Source organism: Scyliorhinus torazame, chromosome 14, assembly GCF_047496885.1.
Source record: "Scyliorhinus torazame isolate Kashiwa2021f chromosome 14, sScyTor2.1, whole genome shotgun sequence".
NCBI lineage: Eukaryota > Metazoa > Chordata > Chondrichthyes > Carcharhiniformes > Scyliorhinidae > Scyliorhinus > Scyliorhinus torazame.
Window position 1 is genome coordinate 285,329 of NC_092720.1, and position 21,044 is coordinate 306,372.

At 46.6% G+C, this 21,044-nt stretch overlaps 1 protein-coding gene across 2 annotated transcripts in view; it reads right to left on the reverse strand.

The window, feature by feature from the left end:
• LOC140389482 (leucine-rich repeat-containing protein 31-like) overlaps nucleotides 1-21,044 on the reverse strand; it is a 223,064-nt gene that overhangs the window by 83,306 nt on the left and 118,714 nt on the right. For both annotated transcript variants that reach the window (XM_072473615.1, XM_072473614.1), the window contains one exon: nucleotides 4,063-4,230. In XM_072473615.1, the coding sequence (XP_072329716.1) occupies nucleotides 4,063-4,230 (168 nt within the window). The remainder of the gene's footprint in view (nucleotides 1-4,062; nucleotides 4,231-21,044) is intronic.

Consider the following 21,044-nt stretch of genomic DNA (forward strand, 5'->3'; position numbering starts at 1 on the left):
TGTCTTTGTTCATGAATCACAGAAAGTCGGTTTGAAGGTACGGCCGGTAATTAAAAAGACAAATGGAATTTTAGCGTTTCTTGCAAAAGCACTGGAGTATAAAAGTAGAGAAGTGTTGTTGCACTTGTATAATATGGGCTGGTTTAGCACAGTGGGCTAAACAGCTGGCTTCTAATGCAGAACAAGACCAGAAACGTGGGTTCAATTCTCGTACCGGCCTCCCCGAACAGGCGCCAGAATGTGGCGACTAGGGGCTTTTCACAGTAACTTCATTGAAGCCTACTTGTGACAATAAGCGATTATTATAGGGTGATGGTGAGACCACATCTGGAGTATTGTGTCCAGTTTTGGTCTCCTTATTTGGGGAAGGATGTGGTGGCATTGGAGGCAGTTTAGAGGAGGGTCACCAGATTGATTCCGGGGATGAAAGCATTGACATGTGAGGAAAGATTGAACAGTTTGGGGTTATACTCGCTGGAGTTTAGAAGGATGAGAGGAAATCTGATTGAGGTATATAAAATACTAAAAGGGATTGATAAAGTAAATGTAGTCCAAATATTCCCCCTTGTGGGCAATCTAGAACGAGCTTCACAGTTGTAAGAACAAAGGAAAGTACAGCACAGGAACAGGCCCTTCGGCCCTCCAAGCCCGTGCCGACCATGCTGCCCGTCTAAACTAAAACCTTCTACACTTCTGGGGTCTGTATCCTTCTATTCCCATCCTATTCATGTATTTTTCAAGACGTCCCATAAACGTCACTACCGTCCCTACTTCCACCACATCTTCCGGCAGCGAGTTCCAGGCTCCCACTACCCTCTGTGTAAAATACTTCCCTCGTACATCTCCTCTAAACTTTGCCCCTCGCACCGTAAACCTATGTCCCCTCATCTTCCACCCTAGGGAAAAGCCTCTATCCACTCTGTCCAGGCCCCTCATAATATTGTAGACCTCTATCAGGTCGTCCCTCAACATCCTTCGTTCCAGTGAGAACAGCTCCATGATAAGCCACTCTGTGGTATGCTCTGTGCTGTGGGACGTATGGACTCTCAACCCGGGCTGTTGCTGGCAAAGTGGAGGTCATTGTGGATGGCCAGATGCAACCATTTACCTTCCACAAGGTCAGACTTCTCCAATTGGATACCAGGACCATCCAGCCACAGCCTCCGACCGAGGAAGCGAGGGTGAGACTGAAGCAAAGCGGTTTCAAATCTCCTCTTCCCAGCAGACTCCTGGCAAACGTCCAAGTGATTGAATACAAGTTGGCCGAACTTAACGCCAGACTTACCTCTCAGAGGGAAGTAAGAGACTGCTGTGTGCTCTGTTTCACAGAGACATGGCTCACCCCCGCCTCACCGGACTGTGCCATACAACCTGACGGCTACTCAATTCACCGGATGGACCGCAGGGCGTCATCAGGCAAAGCGAAGGGTGGACGGGTTTGCCTCCTCATCAACTCCTCCTCGGACGAGATGACCCTGGCGACCTACTGCTCCCCGGACCTGGAATACCTGACCATGAAGTGCCACCCATACTATCTTCCACAAGAGATCACTTCTGCCATTATCACAGTGGTCTACATTCCAGCCTAGGCAAAAGTGAGGAAGGTGCTTGACAAATTACACACCGCTATAAATAACAGTGATACAGAAATCCGGAGGACTTGTTAATCGTGGCCGGGTACTTCAACCAGGCCAACCTCAAGTGTGTACTGCCAAATTTCCACCAACATTTCTCCTGTTCCACCAGGGGCCCAACATCCTTGACCACTACTACACAAACATCAAGGACGCTTACAAATCCATCCCCCGATCGCACTTCGGAAAATCGGACCATAAGACGGTGCTCCTTCTGGCATACAAGCGGAAACTTAAGCGGGAGAATCCAGCTAAGAAGGTCGTGCAGTGCTGGTCCGAGGAAACAGAAGAACTCCTATGTGACTACTTAGAGACAGTGGACTTTCCCATATTCAAGAACTCAGCGACCAACCTAAACGAGCATGCCACCACTGTCACAGACTTCATCAGCAGGTGTGTAGAAGATTTTGTGTCAACGAAGGTAGTATGTGCGTTGCCCAAACGGAAACCACGGTTTAATCGGGAGATTGACTCCCTGCTGAAGGATAGGTCTGAGGCGTTCAAGACAGGCGGCCTTGACATGTACCAGAAATCCAGATACGACCTCCGCAAAGCAATCAGGGGTGCCAAGAGAAAATACCAGTCTAAGGTCGAGTCACAGACTAACGTCCCGGACTCTTATAGGTTGTGGCATGGCTTAACAACATAACGGGCTACAAAGCAAAGCCAAGCAGTATCTCCAGCAGCAGCGCACCCCTCCCCGATGAACTCAATGCAATCTGTGCTCGGTTCGAGCAGGAAACCAACAAACTGTTTTTGAGTGCCCCAGCAGCCCATAACATACCCATACCCACCATCACAGCCCATAACATACCCATACCCACCATCACAGCCCATAACATACCCATACCCACCATCACAGCCCATAACATACCCATACCCACCATCACAGCTTCCGCAGTCAGATCTGCCTTCCTGAAAATGACCCCTTGGAAAGGAACAGGTCCTGACGGGCTCCCTGGTCGTGAACTTAGATCCTGCGTGGACCAACTGGCAGATGTGTTCGTGGACATCTTTAACCTGTCCCTACTCCATTCCAAGGGTTCCACCTGCTTCAAGAAGACCACCATCATACTAGTGCCAAATAACCACCAGGCAAAGTATCTCAACAATTACCATCCTGCAGCCTTGGCATCGATCATTATGAAGTGCTTCGAGAGATTGGTCATGAGACTCATCAACTCCATACTCCCAGAATACCTAAAAAAAAACGATGATCCAAATTTCAAACCTAGGACTTGCCTCCTCACTCTGCAACTGGATCCTCGACTTTCTGACCCACAGACTACAATCAGTAAGAATAAACAACAACACCTCCTCCACGATAGTCCTCAATACCGGGGCCCCGCAAGGCTGCGTACTTAAGCTCCAACTCCATCTACACGTTTGCTGATGACACGACCATAGTGGGTCGGATCTCGAACAACGATGAGCCAGAATACAGGAGGGAGATAGAGAACCTAGTGGAGTGGTGCAGCGACAACAATCTCTCCCTCAATGCCAGCAAAACTAAAGAGCTGGTCATTAACTTCAGGAAGAAAGTATCATACTCACCCCTGTCAGCATCAACGGGGCCGAGGTGGAGATGGTTGACAGCTTCAAATTCCTAGGTGTGCACATCATCAAAAATCTGTCCCGGTCCACCTACGTCGATGCTATGACCAAGAAAGCGCAACAGCGCCTACACTTCCTCAGGAAACTAAGGAAATTCGGCATGTCCACACTGACTCTTACCAACTTTTTACAGATGCACCATAGAAAGCATCCTATCTGGCTGCATCACAGCCTGGTATGGCAACTGCTCGGCCCAAGACCGTAAAAAACTACAGAGCGTCGTGAACACCGCCCAGTCCATCACACGAACCTGCCTCCCATCCATTGACTCCATCTACACCTCCCGCTGCCTGGGGAAAGTGGGCAGCATAATCAAAGACCCCTCCCACCCAGGTTATTCTCTCTTCCAACTTCTACCATCGCGCAGAAGATACAGAAGTCTGAGAACACACACGAACAGACTCAAAAACAGCTTCTTCCCCGCCGTTACCAGATTCCTAAACGACCATCTTATAGACTGATCTGAACTCTTCACACATCTTCTATACTGAGTAGTACTATACTCCGTATGCTTCACCCGATGCCTGTGTCTATGTATTTACATTGTGTATTTTATGTTTTCCCTATGCATTTTCTGTTCATGTACGAAATGATCTGTCTGAGTTGCACGCAGAACACCCCGGTACACGTGACAATAAACAAATCCAAATTCAAATATTGGACACTGCCTGTCTCCCATCAAATCATTTTATTTTCTCAATCCATCATTGTCAACTTGCCCCTCAAAATATTAGAATTTATTTTCTTCAGCGAGGAAGACACAGAAGGTGAGGGAAACGTCGATACTACCTTATTGCCACATTAGAGCAATTACCTAAATCACAGATATTGACCTTTGTCAATCCACAGAGGTGCAACTTTAACACTTGCAGTTGAGGGACATGCTTCAACTCCCGAAATAGGATTTTGAGACCACTTCCTACATCTTTATTCATGGAGAGATCCAGAAATTCCAATCTTGTTATTACAGCCAATGTCTTTCCTTCAGAAGAGAAAGAAAAAACAAGTTATTACACAAGGCGAAGACAGTTCTTTGTATATTGTCATGTGAGAGTATCTTTAAGAAATGGGTGTTTATAAATGGGTGTGTATATAAATATCTCTAGTGACAGTACCTTTAATAAATGGGTGTTTACTACTGCAGTGATGTCAGAGAGTGGGTGGAGCTGGGCTGTCTGTCAGCTTTTTACTTTCGTTTTTGAGCAGGCTGCAGGGTGTGTTTTAGTTTTGTTTTCAGTGTTGGAGCTGAAGCCAGACAGAGCAGGTGTACTGCTGATCTCTCTGCCATGAAAAGACTGTCTCTTGATCATTTGGTGAATTCAGAATTATAAATGTTCTCAGTAATGAATGTAAACCTCATGTGCTTCTGTTAAAAGATGTTTCTTAAGTCTTCTGGATGTTAAAAGGACAGCTTGCGGATTATTTAGTGTTGTATTCTTGGGGGTTGTATTTGAATTAATGGTTAAGTTGTTCACTATATGTTTTTAAAAAGGTTAACTTGAGTTCATAGAATAAACATTGTTTCGCTTTGAAAAGTACTTTTCCATTTCTGCTGTACCACACCTGTAGAGTGGGCCGTGTGCTCCCCATACCGCAATCTATTAAAAGTTGTGGGTCATGTGAACTCCATGATACACTTTGGGGTTCTCCAAACCCTGGCCCATAACAATATGTATTTACCAATTAAACCAACCGAAAATGATGGATGAAGTTTGGAGGCTCCAATCGTCCGCTCTGCGATCTCTCTGCACGGGATTATGAGATCGCAGAGCAGAATTTGAGTTTATTATCAGATCAAGGAGGCAGACACAGACTGTGCCTATCATTGTCCGAAGTAGAAACAAAATCTTGGGATTATTGTCAGGAGAACACTGCTCTTCCAACTGTGTTGACTTTAAAAAATATCAACACAAAAAGCTCAATATTGCCTGATTAACACCGGCTTAAAGTTTGCATCACGCAAAGTTCAGAGAAATGGAGAAAGCAGAAAATCTCTTTTTTCATGGTCATCATCTACACAAAAGCCTTTAATTCAATGAATAAAATGACCCTTTGGAAGGCGAAAGTAATATGGACGCCCAGTTAACTTCACAATATCGTCCATCCCATACATGTTGATATTCAAATAACAGTACTATGCAATGGCTCAAGCACAGACCCCTTCCCGGCAAAACAATTGTCAAACACAGATGTATTTTTTTTTAACAAAGGTAGAATGATACATGTGCAGGATGTGAGCATCGCTGCCTGGACCAGCATTTATTGCCCATCCCCAACTACCCTCCATTTCAGAGAGCACTTGAGAGTCAACCACATTGCTGTGGGTCTGAAGTCCAGACTGGGGAAGAATGGAAGTCTGTGTGCAGGTACAAAAAGCAAATGGAATGTTAACGGTTATTGCAAAAGGACTGGAGTATAAAAGCAGAGAAGTGTTGTTGCAATTGTATAGGGTGTGGGTGAGACCACATCTGGAGTATTGTGTCCAGTTTTGGTCTCCTTATTTGAGGAAGGATGTGGTGGCATTGGAGGCAGTTCAGAGGAGGGTCACCAGATTGATTCCGGGGATGAAAGGGATGACGGATGAGGAGAGATTAAACAGTTTGGGCTCATACTCGCTGAAGTTTAGAAGGATGAGGGGATCTGATTGAGGTGTATAAAATACTAAAGGGATTGATAAAGTAAACATAGACCAAATATTTCCCCTTGTGAGGTGCTCTGAAACGAGAGGTCACAGATAGAGGTTGAGAGGCGGTAGATTTAGAACTGAGATGAGGAGGAACTACTTCCCGCAGAGGGTGGTGAATTTGTGGAACTCGCTGCTCCACAGTGCAGTGGAATCCGACTCATTAAATGGTTTCAAGGAGGAGATAGATACCTTTCTGAATTAAAAAATGGGATATGAGGAACAGGTGCAGTGGTGGATTTGAGACCAGGAAGAGATCAGCCAGGAATGGTGGAGCAGGCTCGAGGGGCTGAATTACCGACTTCTGCTCCTAAATCCCATGTTCCTGCCCTAAACAACATGAGTGAACCATATGGGGTTTTACATACCCTGCCGCTGCCAATGTGCCAGATGGAGTACCGGTGTGCTACCCTGCCCTGTCCCCGAGCAACCGGGATCTCTAATTGCCTGTGAGACCCCCTCCCACCCTCAAGAGGTGCCATCATGCCTGGTCCACGTTGTGAAAACATGTGGTAAAAGGCACTGCCGAAGGGTCACAGGCCTGGCCGTTGTCCCCTGTGCCCAGCAAGGGGGTGATCCAGACCATGCCGTGACTCGTGCGAGGCTTCGTACCTGGCATGGAGACAGTTTTGGGGCTCTCGCGAATTGACCCATTATGCCAGGCGTAACCCAGTGACTGAATCGCACCCAAGGTTCCCGAATTGGGGGAAGTCCGATTTTAATCGGTTAAGAACAAAGAACAAAGAAATGTACAGCACAGGAACAGGCCCTTCGGCCCTCCAAGCCCGTGCCGACCATGCTGTCCGACTAAACTAAAATCTTCTACACTTCCTGGGTCCGTATCCCTCTATTCCCATCCTATTCATGTATTTGTCAAGATGCCCCTTAAATGTCACTATCGTCCCTGCTTCCACCACCTCCTCCGGTAGCGAGTTCCAGGCACCCACTACCCTCTGCGTAAAAAACTTGCCTCGTACATCTACTCTAAACCTTGCCCCTCTCACCTTAAACCTATGCCCCCGAGTAATTGACCCCTCTACCCTGGGGAAAAGCCTCTGACTATCCACTCTGCCTATGCCCCTCATAATTTTGTAGACCTCTATCAGGTCACCCCTCAATCTCAGTCGTTCCAGTGAGAACAAACCGAGTTTATTCAACCGCTCCTCATAGCTAATGCCCTCCATACCAGGCAACATCCTGGTAAATCTCTTCTGCACCCTCTCTAAAGCCTCCACATCCTTCTGGTAGTGTGGCGACCAGAATTGAACACCATACTCCAAGTGTGGCCTAACTAAGGTTCTATACAGCTGCAACATGACTTGCCAATTCTTATACTCAATGCCCCGGCCAATGAAGGCAAGCATGCCGTATGCCTTCTTGACTACCTTCTGTGTTGCCCCTTTCAGTGACCTGTGGGCCTGTACTCCTAGATCTCTTTGACTTTCAATACTCTTGAGGGTTCTACCATTCACTGTATATTCCCTACCTTGATTAGATTTCCAAAATACATTACCTCACATTTGTCCGGATTAAACTCCATCTGCCATCTCTCCGCCCAAGTCTCCAAACAATCTAAATCCTGCTGTATCCTCTGACAGTCCTCATCGCTATCCGCAATTCCACCAACCTTTGCGTCGTCTGCTAACTTACTAATCAGACCAGTTACATTTTCCTCCAAATCATTTATATATACTACAAAGAGCAAAGGTCCCAGCACTGATCCCTGTGGAACACCACTGGTCACAGCCCTCCAATTAGAAAAGCATCCTTCCATTGCTACTCTCTGCTTTCTATGACCTAGCCAGTTCTGTATCCACCTTGCCAGCTCACCCCTGATCCCGTGTGACTTCACCTTTTGTACTAGTCTACCATGAGGGACCTTGTCAAAGGCCTTACTGAAGTCCATATAGACAACATCCACTGCCCTACCTGCATCAATCATCTTAGTGACCTCCTCGAAAAACTCTATCAAGTTAGTGAGACACAACCTCCCCTTCACAAAACCATGCTGCCTCTCACTAATACGTCCATTTGCTTCCAAATGGGAGTAGATCCTGTCTCGAAGAATTCTCTCCAGTAATTTCCCTACCACTGAAGTAAGGCTCATCGGCCTGTAGTTCCCTGGATTATCCTTGCTACCCTTCTTAAACAGAGTAACAACATTGTCTATTCTCCAGTCCTCCGGGACATCACCTGAAGACGGTGAGTATCCAAAAATTTCTGTCAAGGCCTCAGCAATTTCCTCTCCAGCCTCCATCAGTATTCTGGGGTAGATCCCATCAGGCCCTGGGGACTTATCTACCTTAATATTTTTTAAGACACCCAACACCTCGTCTTTTTCGATCTAAATGTGACCCAGGCTATCTACACACCCTTCTCCAGACTCAACATCTACCAATTTCTTCTCTTTGGTGAATACTGATGCAAAGTATTCATTTAGTACCTCGCCCATTTCCTCTGGCTCAACACATAGATTCCCTTGCCTATCCTTCAGTGGGCCAACCCTTTCCCTGGCTACCCTCTTGCTTTTTATGTACGTGTAAAAAGCCTTGGGATTTTCCTTAACCCTATTTGCCAATGACTTTTCGTGACCCCTTCTAGCCCTCCTGACTCCTTGCTTAAGTTCCTTCCTACTTTCCTTATATTCCACGCAGGCTTCGTCTGTTCCCAGCCTTTTAGCCCTGACAAATGCCTCCTTTTTCTTTTTGACGAGGCCTACAATATCTCTCGTCATCCAAGGTTCCCGAAAATTGCCGTATTTATCCTTCTTCCTGACAGGAACATGCCTGTCCTGAATTCCTTTGCACTGACACTTGAAAGCCTCCCACATGTCAGATGTTGATTTGCCCTCAAACATCCGCCCCCAATCTATGTTCTTCAGTTCCCGCCTAATATTGTTATAATTAGCCTTCCCCCAATTTAGCACATTCATCCTAGGACCACTCTTATTCTTGTCCACCAGCACTTTAAAACTTACTGAATTATGGTCACTGTTCCTGAAATGCTCCCCTACTGAAACATCTACCACCTGGCCGGGCTCATTCCCCAATACCAGGTCCAGTACCGCCCCTTCCCTAGTTCGACTGTCCACATATTGTTTTAAGAAGCCCTCCTGGATGCTCCTTACAAACTCTGCCCCGTCTAAGCCCCTGGCACTAAGTGAGTCCCAGTCAATATTGGGGAAGTTGAATTCTCCCATCATCACAACCCTGTTGTTTTTACTCTTTTCCAAAATCTGTCTACCTATCTGCTCCTCTATCTCCCGCTGGCTGTTGGGAGGCCTGGAGTAAACCACCAACATTGTGACTGCACCCTTCTTATTCCTGATCTCTACCCATATAGCCTCACTGCCCTCTGAGGTGTCCTCCCGTAGTACAGCTGTGATTTCCTCTCTAACCAGTAGTGCAACTCCGCCTCCCCTTTTACATCCCCCTCTATCCTGCCTGAAACATCTAAATCCTGGAACGTTTAGCTGCCAATCCTGCCCTTCCCTCAACCAGGTCTCTGTAATGGCAACAACATCATAATTCCAAGTACTAATCCAAGCTCTAAGTTCATCTGCCTTACCCATAATACTTCTTGCATTAAAACATATGCACTTCAGGCCACCAGACCCGCTGTGTTCAGCAACTTCTCCCTGTCTGCTCTGCCTCAGAGCCCCACTGTCCCTATTCCCTAGTTCTCCCTCAATGCTCTCACCTTCTGACCTATTGCTCCCGTGCCCACCCCCCTGCCATACTAGTTTAAACCCTCCCGAGTGACACTAGCAAACCTCGCGGCCAGGATATTTATGCCTCTCCAGTTTAGATGCAACCCATCCTTCTTATATAGGTCACACCTGCCCCGGAAGAGCTCCCAGTGGTCCAGATAACGGAAACCCTCCCTCCTACACCAGCTGTTTAGACACGTGTTTAGCTGCTCTATCTTCCTATTTCTAGCCTCACTGGCATGTGGCACAGGGAGTAATCCCGAGATTACAACCCTAGAGGTCCTGTCTTTTAACTTTCTGCCTAGCTCCCTGAACTCCTGCTGCAGGACCTCATGCCCCTTCCTGCCTATGTCGGTAGTACCAATATGTACAACGACCTCTGCCTGTTTGCCCTCCCCCTTCAGGATGCCCTCTACCCGTTCAGAGAGTCAGGGTCTGGCCACAATAGACTGGGAGCAGCTACTGGTAGGAAGATCCACATCAGAGCAGTGGACCTCAGGAAACAGAGGGCAGACAGGGCCAACATGTTCCCATAAATGGGCTGATTCTCAGGGGCTGGTTTAGCACAGTGGGTTAAACGGCTGGCTTGTAATGCAGAACAAGGGGTATAATTAAACAAATGAACAGAGAGGGAGGAGGTGTTGGCGGCCTCAGAGGGCTTGGAAGTGGATAAATCCCCAGGCCCAGATGCAATGTATCCCAGGCTGCAGTGGGAGGGAAAAAAGAAGGATGCAGCGACTCAGAAAATAATTTTCAAATCATCTCTGGCCACAGGAGCGATGCCAGAGGGCTGGAGGACAACGAATGTGGTGCCATTATTCAAGAAGTAAAGTAGGGAAAAAACAGGAAATTACAGGTCAGTGAGTCTAACATCAATGATAGAGAAACTATTGGAAGAAATTCTGTGTTACAGAATTAATCTCCACTTGAGAGAGGCAATGATTAATAAAGGATAGTCAGTATGGCTTTGCCAGGGGGTCAAGCCTAACAAATTGCATTGAATTTTCCGAGGAAGTGACTAGGTGTGTAGATGAGGTCCCATATAGGAGATCCAGGGCAATTCAGCAAATTGGACCTAAAATTGGCCGAGTGGCAGGAAGTAGAGGCTGATGGTCAAAGGTTGTTTGTGTGGAAGCCGGTGTACAGAGGAATACCACCGGGATCGGTGCTGGATGCTGGTGTACAGAGGAATACCACCGGGATCGGTGCTGGATGTCGGTGTGCAGAGGAATACCACCGGGATTGGTGCTGGATGCTGGTGTGCAGAGGAATACCACCGGGATGCTGGTGTACAGAGGAATACCACCGGGATCGGTGCTGGATGTCGGTGTGCAGAGGAATACCACCGGGATCGGTGCTGGATGCCGGTGTACAGAGGAATACCACCGGGATCGGTGCTGGATGTCGGTGTGCAGAGGAATACCACCGGGATCGGTGCTGGATGTCGGTGTGCAGAGGAATACCACCGGGATCGGTGCTGGATGCTGGTGTACAGAGGAATACCACCGGGATCGGTGCTGGATGTCGGTGTGCAGAGGAATACCACCGGGATCGGTGCTGGATGCTGGTGTGCAGAGGAATACCACCGGGATCGGTGCTGGATGCTGGTGTACAGAGGAATACCACCGGGATCGGTGCTGGATGTCGGTGTGCAGAGGAATACCACCGGGATCGGTGCTGGATGCTGGTGTACAGAGGAATACCACCGGGATCGGTGCTGGATGTCGGTGTGCAGAGGAATACCACCGGGATCGGTACTGGGTCCTTCACTGTTTGCTTTGTATATTAATAACCTCAATGTGAATGTGGGGATATGATCAGTAAATTCGCAGGAACACAAATATTGATGGTGTGGTAAATAGTGAGGAGAAAAGCTTTGGATTTCAGGACGACATAGACGGGCTGGTCAGATGGACAGAACAGGGACAAATGGACTTTAACCCTGAAAAGTGTGGGGTGATGCATTTTGGGATGACTGACAGGACAGGGAATACACAATGAACGGGAGGACGCCAGGAAGTGCAGAGAAACAGAGGGACCTTGGGGAGCTTGTCCATAAATCCCTGAAATGCAGGACAGGTAGATAAAGGTGGTTAAGAAGGAATATGGGATACTTGGGAATTCCCAGTGAAGCCACCCCACACTGCCAGGAAACCCGAGGGAGGGGGGTGTCGACACCATGACACATCATGATTTCAGGTTCAGAAACAAACCTCTTCCTAAAACAAAGTGTCTCCTGACGGAACTGTGTGTGGCTGCTTCCAAATCAAACTTTCCAGTTTCTCAGCCACTCCCACACATAGGAACTGGTTTTCAGGCATTTCCCCGACAGTAGCTCCACCCAGATAAACATCCCTTTCATTAAATATCTTTCCTCTTTCACCTCAGTTTCCATTGTTTGGAACAATCTCTTTGAACTGAACTTCTCCAAATGTGAAAATGTTTCTTTTTTTTGTTTCGTCTCTACTTTCAGCTCAATAAAATTGAATATATCTTCCCCTGTGAACCTGTAAGAGACAAAGTTCCTCGTCGTCTCTGGTGATCTGGGATCACCACTGCAGACATCAGAGCAGCCTTCTCGAAGGTCAACCCTCGGAAAGCCACTGGCCCGGATGGGGTACCCGGACGAGCACTCGGGTCTTGTGCGGAGCACCGGGTGGGGGTATTCGCAGACATCGTCAACCTCTCTTTACAACAATCTGAGGTCCCTATCTGCTTCAAGACGACAACCATCATCCCTGTACCAAAAAAAAGCCAAGCAGCGTGCCTTAATGACAACCGTCCAGTGGCTCTGACATCCATCATCATGAGGTGCTTCGAAAGGTTAGTCATGAATCCACTCCAGCCTCCCGGATTGCCTTGATCCACTACAGCTCGCCTCCCGCTGCAACAGGTCCACAGCAGACACCATCTCCATGGCCCTGCACTCTACCCTGGAACACCTAGACAACAAAGACACCTATGTCAGACTCCCATTTATCGACTACAGCTCAGCCTTCAACACCATCATTCCTACGAAACTCATCTCCAAACTCCGTGGCCTTGGCCTCGGCTCCTCCCTCTGCGACTGGATCCTGAACTTTCTCACCCACAGGCCACAATCAGTAAAGATAGGCAACAACATCTCCACGATCATCCTCAACACCGGTGCCCCGCAAAGCTGTGTCCTCAGCCCCCTCCTATACTCCTTATACACCCATGACTGTGTGGCCAAATTCCCCATCAACTCGATTTTCAAATTTGCTGATGACAATTTCAAACAATGACGAGACAGAGTACAGGAATGAGATAGAGAATCTGGTGAACTGGTGCGACGACAATAATCTCTCCCTCACTGTCAACAAAACAAAGGAAATTGTCATCGACTCCAGGAAGCGTAGTGGAGAACATGCCCCTGTCTACGTCAATGGGAAAGAAGTAGAAAGGGTCGAGAGCTTCAAGTTTTTAGGTGTACAGATCACCAACAGCCTGTCCTGGTCCCCCCATGCCGACACTATAGCCAAGAAAGCCCACCAATGACTCTACTTTCTCTTAAGAAAATTTGGCATGTCAGCTACGACTCTCACCAACTCTTACAGATGCACCATAGAAAGCATTCTTTCTGGTTGTATCACAGCTCGGTATGGAGCCTGCTCTGCCCAAGACCGCAGGAAACTACAAAAGGTCATGAATGTAGCCCAGTCCATCGCGCAAACCAGCCTCCCATCCATTGACTCTGTCTACAATTCCCGCTGCCTCAAAGGCAGCCAGCATAATTAAGGAACCCACGCACCCCGGACATACTCTCTTCCACCTTCTTCCGTCAGGAAAAAGATACCAAAGTTTGAGGCCACGCACCAACCGACTCAAGAGCAGCTTCTTCCCTACTGCCATCAGACTTTTGAATGGACTTATCTCGTATTAAGTTGATTTTTTCTCTACACCTTGCTATAACTGTAACATTAAATTCTGCAGTCTCTCCTTCCTTCCCTATGTACGGTAGGCATTGTTTGTACAGCATGCAAGAAACAACACTTTTCACTGTACACTAATACATGTAATAATAATAAATCAAATCAAATCATCAAACCAGAAGGAAGTGGAGGCTTTGGAGAGGATGCAGAGGAGGTTTACCAGGATGTTGCCTGGTCTGGAGGGTGTTAGCTATGTGGAGAGGCTGAATAGACTCAGACGGTTTTCATTAGAACGACGGAGGTTGAGGGGCGACCTGATAGAGGTCGACAAGATTATGAGGGGCATGGATAGAGTGGATGGGCAGGCACTCTTTCCCAGAGTGGAGAGGTCAGTCACCAGGGGGCATAGGTTTAAGGTCAGTGGGGCAAAGTTTAGAGGAGATGTGCGAGGAAGGGTTTTTACACAAGAGGGTGTTAAGTGCCTGGAACGCATTGCCAGGGAAGGTTGTGGAAGTTGTTAATGGCGTTCAAAGGGCATCTTGACAAACACATGGATAGGATGGATATAGAGGGATACGGCACAAGGAAGTGCTGAGAGTTTTGGACAAGGATGGTGTCATGACCGGTACAGGCTTGGAGGGCCGAAGGGCCTGTTCCTGTTCTGTATTGTTCTTTGCTGTTCGTTGTTCATTAAAGTGGAGAGTGACACAGTTAAGTCAGAGACTCGGATCTTGAACTGAAAGAAAGCTAAGTTTGATGGTCTGAGCATTGGCTAGGATAAGCTGGCAAAGTGGTAACACAAGTGTACAAGGTAGTCAAGGAAGCTTCTGGTTTCTTCAGGGGGTTGATGGTAGATAGGGAATGGCAGTAATTTCAAGAACACATGGATGAACTTCAACAATTGTACACCCCTGTCTGGCGCAAGAGTAAGATGGGAAAGGTAGCTCAACCACGGTGAACAAGGGAAATCAGGAGGCGTATAAATCGGCAGAAAGAGGAGCAAGCCCGAGGACTGGAAGACATTTAAAATTCAGCAGAGGAGGACAAAGGGTTTAATTCAGGAGGGGAAAATAGAATAAGAGAATAAGCTTGCAGAAAACATAAAAACTGACTGCAAAAGCTTCTAATAGATATGTGAAGAGAAAAAGAATGGTGAAGACAAATGTGGGTCCCTTACAGTTAGAATCAGGTGAATTCATAATGGGCAACAAAGAGATGGCAGACCAGTTGAAGAAATACTTTGGATCTGTCTTCACTGAGGACACAAAGAACCTTCCGGAAATACTCGGGGTCAGAGGGTCAGCATGAAGGAGGAACTGAAGGAAATCCTTATTAATCAGAAAATAGCATCGGGGAAATTGATGGGATTAAAATCCATTAAGTCCCCAGGGCCTGATGCTCTGCATCCCAGAGTACTTAAGGAAGTGGCTCCAGAGATAGTGGACACATTGGTGATCATTTTCCAGCATTCTATAGACTCTGGAAGAGTTCCAGTGGATTGGAGGGTAGCTGATGTAACCCCACTTTTTAAAAAAGGAGGGAGAGAGAAAACAGGGAATTATGGACCGATTAGCCTGACATCGGTGGTGGGGAAAATGCTGGAGTCAATTATCAAGGATGAAATAACTGAGCATTTGGAAAGTGGGGACAGGATCCAAGTCAGCATAGATTCACTAAAGGGAAATCATGCTTGACAAATCTTCTGGAATTTTTTGAGGATGTGACCAGTGGAGTGGACAAGAGTGAACCAGTGGATGTTGTGTATCTGGACTTTCAAAAGGCTTTTTACAAGGACCCACACAAGAGATTAATGAGCAAAATTAAAGCTCAAGGTATTGGGGGTAATGTATTGATGAGGATAGAGAACTGATTGGCACATAGAAAGCAGAGAGTGGGAATAAATGGGTGCTTTTCAGAGTGGCAGGCAGTGACTAGTGGGGTACCGCAGGGTTCAGTGCTGGGACCCCAGCTGTCCACAATATATATTAATGATTTGGACGCAGGAATTGCAATATCTCCAGATTTGCAGACGACACTAAGCTGGGTGGCAGTGTGTGCTGTGAGGAGGATGCAGAGAGGCTGCAGGGTGACTTGGCAGGCTGGCTGAGTGGGCAAATACTTGGCAAATGCAATATAATGTGGGTAAATGTGAGGTTATTCAATTTGATGGCAAAAACAGGAAGGCAGATTATCTGACTTTTATCTGCAGTTCAGGAAAAGGGGAAGTGCAACGAGACCTGGGTGTGATGGTGGAACAGTCGCTGAAGGTTGGCATCCAGTCGAGTGGACAAGGGTGAACCAACCTTCAGTGACTGTGACTCCCAGGTCTCGTTGCACTTCCCCTTTTCCTAAACTGCCACCAGTCAGATAATAATCTGCCTTCCTGTTATTGCCATCAATGTCAATAAGGTTGGCATGCAGGTATAGCAGGCGGTGAGGAGAGCTAATGGCATGCTGGCCTTCATAGCGAGAGGATCTGAGTATAGTAGGGATGTCTTGCTGCAGTTATACAGGGCCTTGGTGAGGTCACACCTTGAGTATTGTGGCAGTTTTGGTCTCCTAGTTGAGGAAGGACATTCTTGCTGTTGAGGGTGTCCAGCGAAGGTTCACCAGACTAATTCCTGGGGTGGCAGGACTGACACATGGAGAAAGACTGGATCGACTGGGCTTGCACTCACTGGAGTTGAGAAGAATGAGAGAGGATTTCATAGAAACATATAAATTCCTGATGGGACTGGACAGGCTGGATGCGGGAAGAATGTTCCTGATGTTGGTGATGTCCAGAACTAGGGGTCACAGCCTAAGAATAAGGGGTCAGCCATTCAGGACTGAGATGAGGAAGAACTTCTTCTCTCAGAGAGTTGTGAACTTGTGGAATTCTCTCCCACAGGAAGCTGCTGGGGCCGGTGTTGGATATATTCAAGAGGGAGCTGGACGTGGCCCTTGCGGCTAAAGGGATCGAGGGGTATGGAGAGAAAGCGGGATTGCATGATCAGCCAGGGTATTGAATGGTGGTGCCGGCTCGAAGGGCCGAAGGGCCGCCTCCTGCACCTAGTTTCTATGTTTCTGAGGCATTTGAAAAATGCCATGTCAAAGGTTATTGTGGAAAATGAAAGTTTGTGGTTTAGAAGGTAACATATTGGCATGGATTGAAGATTGGCTGGCTAATCCTGGTTGGCAGGATGTGATGTTAGGTGTCCCACAGGGATCAGTACTGGGGCCTCAAAAGTTAAAAATTCATATAAATAACTTGGATAACATTGACTCTTACCAACTTTTACAGACGCACCATAGAAAGCATCCTATCGGGCTGCATCACAGCCTGGTATGGCAACTGCTCGGCCCAGGACCGCAAGAAACTACAGAGAGCTAAATACAGGGTTAAAAGCAGGATTCTTGGAAGTGTGGAGGAAGAGGGGGATCTTGGGGTCCATGTACATAGATCCCTCAAAGTTGCCACCCAGGTTGATAGGGTTGTTAAAGAAGGCCTATGGTGTGTTGGCTTTCATTAACAGGGGGATTGAGTTTAAGAGCCGCGAGGTTTTGCTGCAGCTTTATAAAACCCTGGTTAGACCTCACTTGGAATATTGTGTCCAGTTCTGGTCGCCTCATTATAGGAAGGATGTGGATGGACTGGAGGGCAGGTCTTATGAAGAAAGGTTGAGGGAGCTAGGGCTTTTCTCATTGGGGTGAAGAAGGCAGAGAGGTGACTTGATAGAGGTGTATAAGGTGATGAGAGGCATGGATAGAGTGGATAGCCAGAGACTTTTCCCCAGGGTGGAAATGGCTGTCACGAGGGGACATAATTTTAAGGTGATTGGAGGAAGGTATAGGGGAGATATCAGAGGTAGGTTCTTTACACAGAGAGTGGTGGGTGTGTGGAATGCACGGCCAGCAGAGGTGGTGGAGTCAGAGTCATTCGGGACATTTAAGCGACTCTGAGACAGGCACATGGAGAGCAGTAAATTGAAGGGGTGTAGGTTAGGTTGATCTTAGATCAGGATAAATGGTCGGCACGACATCGTGGGCTGAAGGGCCTGTACTGTGCTATGTTCTATGTTCTACAGCCGTGAACAAGTCCAGTCCATCACACCAACCTGCCTCCCTTCCATTGGCTCCATCTACACCTCCCGTTGCCTGGGGAACGCGGGCAGCATAATCAAAGATCCCTCCCACCCGGCTTACTCACTCTTCCAACTTCTTCCATCGGGCAGGAGATACAGAAGTCTGAGAACACGGACTAACAGACTCAAAAACAGCCTCTTCCCCGCTGTTACCAGACTCCTAAACGACCCTCTTATGGACTGATCTGATTAATACTACACTCCTGTAAGCTTCACCTGATGCCGGTGCCTATGTATTTACATTGTGTACTTTGTGTTGCCATATTATGTATTTTCTTTTCATGTATTAAATGATCTGTTTGAGCTGCACGCAGAAAAATACCTTTCACTGTGCGTTGGTACACGTGACAATAAACAAATCCAATGCAATCCAGTGATGGCACTGAAGGTATGGTTTTGCTAAATGTGCTGATGACATAGAGAAAGACAAGAAAGGAAATTTTGAGGAGGAAGTGGTTACAAACGGATAGAAACCGGTTAACCGAGTCGACAAGGATCTGGCAGATGGAGTATAATGTGGGAAAATGGGAAATTTTGGCAGGAAGAAGCACTTTGTCTAAATGATGAGTGATTGCAGAGCTCGGAGTTAGATGCCACACGTCCTCAGAATACCCAACATGAGACTGTCCACACAGGCGCTCTACTCAATCCAGGGGGCGTACATACCAGGAGGCAAAGGAAAATGTTTCAAAGACAATATCAAAGCCACCATGAAGATCTGCTCGATTAGCATCAACACGGGAACAGATCCCAACTGTGACAAAAATCCTGATTCATCAGCAAAAATAGGACCAAGACCTCACAATTAACAAGGCCAACCCGGGCGTTTGCATGTTTGGAGGAGTTGGGGAGACATTTGGGATCCAGCATGGGGAGGGTTTGGGGTCCCGTGTGGGGGAGGGGGTTTGGGGTCCTGCGTGGGCGGGGGGGGGGGGGAGGTTGGGGTCCCGCGTGGGGGGGGGGGTGTTATGGACGAGGGGATTTCAGAACCCCAAAATGTATCATAGAGTTCAACCACCCTCTCCCTTTAATGCTATTGTTGCTTTTCCGAGCACACGGCTTGTTCCCTAGGAGTGGGATTACAATTATGGACATGTGGGGTTTCAAACACAAAACAATGTTTATTCCATGAACTCAACTTAACATCTTAAATAAACATGGGATCTCTTAACACCCCTTACTTCAAAGATAACTCTGAAAATATTGTAACAGTAAATCATTCCTCAAAATGTTCCTTCAAACTTCCAAGAGACTTAACACCTTTAAACAGAATCACATCAGGTTAAACTAAACTGCAAAATGGCTGATCTGAACTCAGCTCCACCCACTTTCTGACATCACTGTTTTCTAAAAGGTACATTGCTTAAACATCCATGTCTTAAAGGTACTCTCACATGACACCTCCCCCCAAGAAAAAAAAACAAACCATCAACTTCAAGATGGTTTTATTTTTCTTTGTTCTTCTTCCTCCAACCAAAAACCTTCTCAATTGATCACGTCAAAGGATTCGTGACAAAGCATCGGCTATCACATTTTCCCGTCCTGCCACATGTACTATTTTTAAATGAAATGGCTGTAACAATAAACTCCAGCGAAACAGCCTTGCATTGTTCTGGAATCGCTCCAAAAACGTCAACGGATTATGATCAGTATATATAATGGTGTCAGACGGACTGTTGGTCACATAAATGTGAAAATGTTGCAAAGCCAGCACCAAACTCAAAGTCTCCTTTTCAGTTGTCGAATACTTTTTTTTGGTGAGAATTCAATTTCTTTGAAAAATAATGAACAGGCCGCTCTAGCCCTTCGTCATCGTCTTGTAGAAGCATCGCACCTACGCCCACATCGCTCGCATCAACAGCCACTTTGAAGGGTTTGGTATAATTTGGGATGACTAACACAGGAGCAGTGGTTAACACAGCCTTCAGGCCGCCAGATGCCTGTTGACACTCCGCTGTCCACTGGAATTTGTTACGCTTCTTGAGCAAGTCTGTCAGTGGAGCGACCACACTGCTAAAATGTGGTACAAATTTCCAGTAAAATCCACTCATACCAAGAAATCGCATTATTTCCCGTTGTGTCGAGGGTATCAGAAACTCCTCAATAACTTTCGTTTTTACATCCAGTGGGACCAGTCGACCCTATCCGATTGTATGGCCAAGGAAAGTGACTTGGGCTTTTCCAAATTCACTTTTGACTAGGTTTATCACCAAACCCGCTCCTGAAGTCAATCGAATGACTCCCTCAGATGTTTTAAATGTTCTTTCCATTTCTGGCTGAAAACTACCAGATCATCGATGTATATCGCACAATTGGGTAACCGTTGAAATGTTGCTGGGGCGTTTTCCATGCCACATGGCATAACTTTGAACTGATATATACCATTTGGAGTCACAAAAGCTGAAATCTCCTTCGCTCTTTCAGATAAAGGTACCTGCCAGTAGCCTTTCAGTAAATCCAATTTGGAAATAAAAGCGGATTGTTCCACTTTCTCAATGCAATCCTCCAAACGTGGGATAGGATAAGAGTCCGTTCTTGTAACTGCATTCACTTTTCGATAGTCCACACACAACCGTTGGGTACCATCTGATTTAGGTACCATCACTATGGGTGAGCTCCATTGGCTGCAACCCACTTCAATTATGCCATTCTTCAGCATACTCTCAATCTCTTTGTTATCCTGTGCCAATTTTAAAGGGTTACGTCTATATGGATGTTGTTTGATAGGAAGAGCATTTCCCACATCTACATCATGTATAGCCATTTTAGTACTTCCCAATTTATCTCCACAAACTTGCCCATGTGATATCAATACCTCTTTCAGGTCAGTTTGTTTTTCCTCTGGAAGGTAACAACAATTCATCCCAATTTTTAAGAACATCCTCATTTTCCAATTTAATTTGAGGTATGTCAAATTCACAGTCATCTGGATTTGGTTCGTCACTTTGAGTTAGAATCATTAAAACCTCCTTTTTCTCTCCTTCCCTTTCAAAGTACCTTTTAAGCATATTCACATGACACACTCGGTGAGTCTTCCTTCTATCTGGTGTTTTTACCACATAATTCACCTCACTTAATTTCCTTTAAATCTGACACGGTCCACAAAACCTAGCTTTTCAAGGCTCACCTTCCACTGGTAACAACACTAAAACTTTATCGCCACAGGCAAAGCTTTGAACTTTGGATTTCTTGTCCGCTACCAGTTTCATCACATTTTGTGCAACTTTCAAATGTTGTCTAGCCAATTCACCTGCTCTATTTAATCGTTCCCCAAAATTTGACATGTAATCCAATAGTGTAATTTCCAATTTCTCACCCACCAATTTTTCCTTATTCCCAAATGACCTCCCACTGGTACCTCATGTGCCACTCGCAACATCTCCTTTC